General features: G+C 38.0%; 1 protein-coding gene across 1 annotated transcript in view; it reads left to right on the top strand.

Moving 5' to 3' along the window:
* The window catches only part of SH2D1A (SH2 domain containing 1A), a 22059-nt gene extending 14979 nt beyond the window's left edge, over window positions 1–7080 (top strand). Inside the window, exons 6-7 of the mRNA XM_077763503.1 lie at window positions 4520–4664; window positions 5894–7080. Coding sequence (XP_077619629.1) covers window positions 4520–4664; window positions 5894–5934 — 186 coding nt within the window. The 3' untranslated portion in view covers window positions 5935–7080. The remainder of the gene's footprint in view (window positions 1–4519; window positions 4665–5893) is intronic.
* The last annotated feature ends 1058 nt before the right edge of the window (window positions 7081–8138 follow it).

An 8138-nucleotide genomic window follows, 5' to 3' on the forward strand; every position in this document is an offset into this window, starting at 1 on the left:
GGTGTTTAAAAATTAAGCTGGTTTTATAAAAGAGTTGTCAAATCCTACATTTCCCAAATATTCATCAGATTCAAATCACTAAAGCTCCAACCCCAAACTGTTCATGGATCATTAAGAAGGCTTTAGGGAATTTTTGTTCCAGTTCTGTTCAGCCACCATTGTATAGAATGGTCTCACTTTGGGAGAAAGATAAAAAAAAGTTGAAGGATTGTGTCCAACTTTTAGTGCCTATGCAAAATTTTGGGAAGCATACATAAAATGTGTAAAATGATTAAATAGGCAATTATTTACCAAATGATAACAATATGAGTGTTGGTTCTATAGTGGATTAAACAAAGTGACTCCTGTTTTCTAAGAGCCTGTAATGATGCTTGGGAAGATAGATACATGAATTAAACAGCGACGCGAGAGCTCTGAGTTTGTTGTCAGATAGATCTGGGTTCCAGGTCTGGTCCCCCCTCCTCCCTGACAGGTCTATGACCTTGGGCAGGTTACTTAACTTTTCTTTGAACAGATATCTCCATCTGTGAAATGAGCCTAAAAATAGTTCTTTTCTCATAGGGCTCATTTTGAAGATTAAATGAGATANCCTCACCCAAATTGCTGAACAGTATAATTGTATATGTTCAGTGCTATGTTATTTAGCATAGGGATTCAAAGAAGGGAGGATTTTTCAAGTATTAGTAATCAAGACTGCTCTATATGTGGAGGTCAGACTCCCAGCTGAGCCATGTGGGAAGCACATGGATAGGCAGAATGAAATTAGAGGGAATACTGCAGTGGTTTTCAAGGTGTGCTCTGCAAAATTCTAAGGTTCTTCTACCTGGGTGCACTGGGGTTGCGAGGGGGTGGGGGCGAGAGAGAGAGGAGGACATAAATGGGTAGGCTTTTGGGTCGCCGATTCATCTTTGAGCTGAGCAGTTCACTTTTGTTTTGCTTATCAACTGGGACTCGAATAGGATTTCATAAGAAAAATGGGCTCTGATGGCTTTGAAAACATTTGAAAGTCACTATGCCATTACAAGTAATGCCTGCAGAAGGAATCTATTTCCATGTACCAGGGTAGTAAATCACATCTTACCGATGTAGAGGTTTCAACAACTGAACATTTTGACCTCAAATGCTTTCTCTGATTTTGGACTCCTTAGAAACAGCCTGTCCTTATAATGAAAGCACTTCATTATGAGCTATTTGAAAACATTAATGTTAATATCAACTTCTGTTAATAATTCAATCTGTGCATTTAGGAAATTCTACAGTCTAAACTTAAATAGCTGCAACCTTTACAAATTCATCGGTAAACTAGGAAGCCCGAGTTGCGGACTACAAATATTTTGAAGTACTGAGATGAAAATTGGGGACAAGTTTTCAAACACACTGTTGCTTTATATCATAAATAAGGAATTTATTAATAATAATTATAATTAATACCTAATTATTATTATCACAGATAATACTGTAACACTAATTAGAGGAAAAGCAGTACCATTTCTAATCACAACTATTNTTTAAAATTTCTCTGCATCGCTGCAGAGATGATTGAATAAGAAATTAAATTCCATTTATTATGAAGCATAATTGTGTGTGCTATATACATATATATCTATACAACCTGAATAGAAAAAGTCCTTCTCCCTAGAGAAGTAGCCTTCAGTTGCTGAAGAATATGGAAAGGATCTTAAATTATTAGTGTTTAGCTAATCTTGTCTTTAAATTTGTTTTCTTCTATTTCAAGTATAACATCATATGCAGATTGTTACATGCTTGTGATCATGTTAAGGAAGAAAGGGCTTATTGGACATATGTCCTTTCATCCTGTTGTCTGGTTTGACCCCGTTTATATCATAATATTGTAGTTATCTGCACCAGGAGAGCAGAAGATTGGCATGTTTTCTCCAAAGGGAAAACAGTTTTAAAAAATGCTCTAGATTTATTTTTGAAATGCATACTGTATTTTTTCTATCTGCTAAATTTGCTTTCTTAGTTATGTTTTTGCTAAGGGAATATTAAACTAGTGTGTGCTCTCAGAGCTCATATCACCTGACTGAAAGAAATTTCTCTAGAGCATATTGAAGACCAGCTGTGATCCAAAACATGTTTCGTGGATAACTAAGAGATGGCAGTATGGGAAATGCGCAAATTTGAACAATAGCTGAGTTCAGTGACAGAATGGGAGTCGTCAGTGGTACAATTCTTACGGTGAATGTATTTTCAAAATTAGTTAAATGACAGATATTTATACCGCTTTTTGGTACAGTGCTTTGGTTTGCCATACTGCAGGAAAAATCATAGCAGGAACACTCCATCCTCTGTGCAAAGATTGTGCTAGAAATCTAGTCTGAGATTTCTTTCAAAGAGTGGAATGAAATTTGAACCCGGATCCACTGAATTATGAAAGACAAATACTGTGTGAATTTCTACTTTTGGAAAGACCTTTAGATTTTCTCATTGCCCAGTGTGTTAACTTATCTCATGTGACTCAAGCTGAAATTTTGCTATATTGTTAATTTAGAGAATTCTATATACAGTCAACCAGCATTTATTAATATGTGCGTTGTCATCGGTACATTGTAAAAAAATGTACCAACCTCCCCCTGTGGACTTCAGTGCCTTTAGGCTTTTCTGGATATTTGATCATCAGTAGATGCTAAATAATTTTACTTATTAACCTAAGCAAAACACTTTCAATTAGGGCAGTGATTTGCCACCAAAACATTGCATCCCAAATTCAAATTACACATCCAGTGCTCTTATTCCTTTCCGTTAGTGTGGGTAATCAAGTGTTAACTACATATAAGTCCCCATAAAAAAGATGCTTCTGTTGATAAATGGTTTTACAAGCCACAAGAACAGCTAAAATGATGTGTGGTTTGAAATATTTCCACACTGAGGGAGTGTATAGTTTCTCTTCTGGCTGGTGACTCAAACTTCTCTAGAAACTGTCTGCTCTCATCCTCTCTGTTGGTGAATTCATTGTGGGTGTTGGCTTGAAATACAAAAGACTGGGTCCTGGGACCTGGAGCCCATGCTACTTGTGGTTATGTGTGTGGCCGTGGGCAAGCTGAATTATCCCTTTGTATTTGCATTTTCTTACCTGTCAGATGGGAATAACCAAATCAGCCAATCACTGCCAATTCGTGAGGAAATAGTGGAGGCAAATGAGGGGAAAGTGCTTTGATATGAAAAGGTGCTCTAAGGAAGATGTAAGGAGGTATTTTGTGCCTGTGACCTGCCTTTTCAATTTAGAGATTCTGTCTTGGAGCCCACAGACTGTTTGGAGCCCTGTAAGAATGGCTGTGGTACCTTGGAGGAAGTCTCAAATCGAGTTCTGGGAAGGTGTTTTGACCCAAGGGGTGGAGCTGAGTGCGAGAGTGTTCTGTGTCTTACTTAGGCTCTGAGCTGTGAGCGCCTGTCACTGGACGCTAATTGAAGGCTAAAAAGAACTTGTTCGATGCTNCTATAGACCCTGTGCTGTCTTCAGCTTTTAGTGTAGTTGAGCTGAAGATTTCATGCCAGCCTTCGGGTTTTTTCTCATTGAATACTAACAAACAAACAGATCCCACCTCAAAAGCCTCACAGATGGAATAGCTGGAAGACGACTTTCTAAAAAAACTAGTCGTTGTTCAATCGCTTATAGCAATACTGTTTTATTTTATGTAAAATGACAGTTTTGAGCTGATGCCTGAATCTGGGCTCATCAGCTTTTGCAGGAAATTGTTGTTGATTTCAGCCACGCCTTTGCAAGCGAATTGATGTCAGGAAAGGAATACATTTTAATAGTCACTTGCAAATAATGATCTCCTCAAAAGCAAACAAACAAATAAATAAAGGTGACCTTATACAGTCTTTCATCTTCGTGTCATAGGGAAAATCTTGTCACGGTGAAGTGTTGGCAGAGGGCAATTTTGGGGAGGTAGGGACGTTTCCCAAGGAGGAAAATATTTCATGTGAAGGACGAAGCAGGACATATGGTAAGGGGAGAGATAGCATAAGGACTAACTAGCTATGCATTGTGTCTATCCTTACAGTCAATTTTTAATTTCCTGTGTAGCATTTTATATTGTGGAATGATGACAGGGAGGATGGGTTGGTGGTGGCAGTGGTTTGGTTTCTCAGGCTTTTTATTAATGACCTGTACGATCTGTGTTTTCTCTGTGTTTAACTGCATCCTCTCTGTTGGTGCATTCATTGTGGGTAATGGCCTGTATATCCTTAGAGGCTCGGGATGTATGATGGGTAGCAGGCAGGGAAGGGCAGCGCAATGAGCGAGAGCTTGTACAAACTAATACCACCCCTGGGAGAGCTGAAATGACAGCTCATTAGCTCCTCTTGCAGGGAAGTTCAGCCAACCAAAGTAAGCTCTTCTAGAAATGTTGTTTTTTCCTTTTTTCCTTGTGTTTTCAAATATTTGAACAAGTCACACAAATGTTACCTTTCTAAGCATCCCTCGCACATTTCGTAGGCCTGTTGGTATCATTAGGACGCACGTGACTAATTTGCTTGGCCTTTTATTTTCCAGACGGCCCCCGGGGTTCATAAAAGATTTTTCCGGAAAATAAAAAATCTCATTTCAGCATTTCAGAAGCCAGATCAAGGTATTGTAATACCTCTGCAGTATCCAGTTGAGAAGAAGTGCTCAGTTAGAAGCGCACAAGGTACTACAGGTATGGTTTACTGTTAGTTTTCGACAGGGCTTGGAAGCTTGGGGTTAGGAGTTAACCTTTCCGCAAACACAGAGTGATGGGAAGTTCTGTACGAAACATGCCGTGGGTGTTGCCAGCCAATCAAGTGAGAGGGGACTACTCACGTGCTATGACTGCAATATGCTCTACTGTACACTTCTAGTAAAACTCTGGGAAAATATGAAGAGTTCTATGAGCCCACATGTAAATGCCTCTTTTCCCATCAAAACAGAGGTACCGTTTCCCTTCATTGATTCAGACACAAACAAATGTGAAAGATGGGACAATTCGGGAAACACCTGGGCTGTCCTTTACCTTTGCTCAGTAAACTCTGTTTTCCCTTCAGGGATGGAAAAGCTAATGTTAGCTTGGTCCACGCGATCCTAAGTTCTGAATTTGTGGTGCTTGAATTAATGAAACTTTATCGTAGCAAAGGAAATTGAATTAGTACACTTTATGATTCCAGAGGCACAAATTGTTACATCTCCCGAGCAAAGCTCTTTTAGTGCATGTATCAAGCTAATGACGTCTGCAGTTAGCAGATATGCGATTGTTTACCCATTTGTTGAAAGGGGTTAATCACTTGTTTGGAGTAAGAAGATATGCCTTGACTGAAACAGTAAATATTTATGATAAAAAAAATGAGTTGTTATGTCCTTTTTTGACAAGGACCCAGGCTTAGCCATGAACTGACAATTAGACTTAAGTGCGGAATTAAATTAATGAGTAGTTAGCCTTTATAACAGAAATTTAAATAGAGCTACAATTTACATATTACAAACTACAATTACAAACTATCCCTATCTGCTTGTTATTCCATTCTTTATAAGTCAGGGTTTTTTTTCCTCTTTTTTTAAAAATGTTTGTTTATTTTGAGAGAGAGAGAGAGAGGGAGGAGCAGAGAGAGAGGGAGAGAGAATCCCAAGCAGGCTCCATGCTGTCAGCATAGCGCCCTACGCGGCGCTTGATCCCACGAACCATGAGATCATGACCTGAGCTGAAATCAAGGGCTGGACACTTAACTGACTGAGCCACGCAATGCCCTAATAACTCAGTTTTAAGTACTGGTTGCTTGAGCTATAGCACTGCGTTGTATCTTTGTGAGCTTTATGCCCTTGGAAATGTTATGATTATAAGTTCAAGTTAACCTGCTCAAGTTGATAGCTTGTAAAGTTTATCTTTTCTTGATTTTTGTTATTATTTTTCTTTAGGGAGAAGAGAGGATCCTGATGTCTTCCTGAAAGCACCATGAAGGAAAATAAAATACCTTGTACTTTATTTTCTATAATTTAAGTATATGCTAAGTCTTATATATTGTAGATAGTACAGTTCAGTGAGTTACAAATGTATTTCTAAAACCATCATCGTCCTGTAATGGAAGTGTCTAGCATGATGTAAAAGCTGAAATGGACTTTGCCGAAACGAGGAGCTTTGAAATGAGGACTGGGAAAAAAAGAATTCCACAGGTTATTTTCAGTTACATTTATGAATGAGAAATTATTCAAAACACAATGATACTTTATAAAAGATTAATGTCAATTCTTGCCAAATATAAATAAAAATAACCCTCAGTTTTTCTCAAAAGCATCATTTTTAGTGAAATATTATTTGACAGCTACTGATTCAAAGATGTCTTGCTTGATTAGATGGCAGGAAGCTGGTTTGTGTCCCTCGACTTTGTCGTGCGTGGTTCTAATTAGGTATTATGCTCCCCGCTGGCTATGGTGGTGTAGACTCTTAAGGGGAATTTATGAACTTGTGCACTGTGTGTTAAAACAAGTACTTGATAAAAAGTGAGGGATTTCTGTTTAATTCTGAAAGCAACCTTCTCGCCTAGTGTTCTGCTATTGGATAGTAGAATCCACAGGCCAAAAATCCCATAATTTAAAATACGCCCTAAATGTTTGTTATATTTGAAGTTACATTACAAATTCAATGAAATGGACTTTCCTTTTATCATCTCTCTCTCTCCCAGTTGTTGCTACTCCATGTAAAACCTAATTTTGAGGGGAAGCTTCAGCCCCTGTGCTCGTGAGTAGCCGATTTACAAGTGGTCTCCCTATTAGCCCTATGAGAGCATTGGAGGCCTTATGGTTATGGTATTTTTTAACAGTTCCAAGTGATGGTGACCTGAGTGAGAGCCAAGATTTTCCACAGTGACAGATATTTATATTTTTTCCTCACATTTATATTTTCATGACTTTTGTGATTTGGTTATATAGCAAGCTGCTTCGGGGCTCCTAGAATTCATTCACTCAACAAACAGAATAGGCACTAAGGTAGAGAAGTAAAAACCCCCGGTCCCTGTGTTCAGGCAGTGTGCTGTCTGGTTGGACAAGAAAACTATAATGATTTTAAAAAGTAACAAGAAAAGAAAAAAAAAAAAAGACAATAAAAAGTGATAAGCACCTGGTAAGTGAGGTTCCCAATGTGTAGGGAGATCTGTTGTTAGAGGCCGAATGAGTCAACACAAATACTCCGGTCCATGGTCTATAGGAAAATGCTAAGTTCTATTGTAAACTAATAAATTGGAATTCTGGTTTTTACACAAGTGGGGGTGAGCTTGATGACCTGCCAAGAGACAGAGCTACTCTGTGCATTGGCAAGATCTGGTTTCTGAGCATTTAGCATGGATACAATGGGTGTGCAAAGGTGGAGGTTTGCCATGATAGTGCATCGTGGGCCATTTACCATTTCTAGAAACAAAAGCATCACTTTAACTTGTAAAGGAATTCGGAAAGGCGACTTTCAAAACAAAATGTGTATGTTTAGGTCATTTTTCCTTATTTGTAGCTTGGATTTAAATTTTAATAGGTGTAACTAATTTTCACTCTCTCTAGCTTGTTCATTCTGGAATAATCCTAAATATACGAATTATGTTTGCATGTTTCTTTACCAGAGTCAGTTTTGCAAAAGCTTTTTTGAATCATGAATGGCCTTTCATATTTTAATAAAGTATTTGAAAACTTTATTTACCTAATTTGTCTTAAAATATTTTTGAAAACTATTCAGAGAAGATGCTATTTATATATTAAAGCATTGACGAAGGCCATCTTACCTGTCTTATTAGAGAGATTCCCTGAAGAAGGTAAGTGCTTTTCTGAGTTTGCTACTGTCCAGCTTTCTAGCTGATGGGCCTACCCACTACATTTCTTTGCTGGCCTTTTATTCATAAAGGTTTTTTCACCTTTTCTCTCCCAGCATAAGCTTTCTTGCTATTTCTCAGTACATAATAGCTTGTGCCTTTACGGAAAGGTCATATCCTTGCCATATCTAAAATATTGCCATGCTAACATATACCTGTAAGATGCTGAGTCAAGATAGAAAAATGCACATATATTTCCAAGTGTACACCTTTCTTCAGGAAAAAAAAGTGTGTCAGCAAGCCCACAAGAACATGACAGTTTATCAAATACTCATTCATTTCCTCTGAAGTTTGTTCTTAAGAGATAAGGT

This window comes from Crocuta crocuta, unplaced genomic scaffold (genome assembly GCF_008692635.1).
Source record: "Crocuta crocuta isolate KB4526 unplaced genomic scaffold, BGI_CrCroc_1.0 scaffold482, whole genome shotgun sequence".
Taxonomy (NCBI): Eukaryota; Metazoa; Chordata; class Mammalia; order Carnivora; family Hyaenidae; genus Crocuta; species Crocuta crocuta.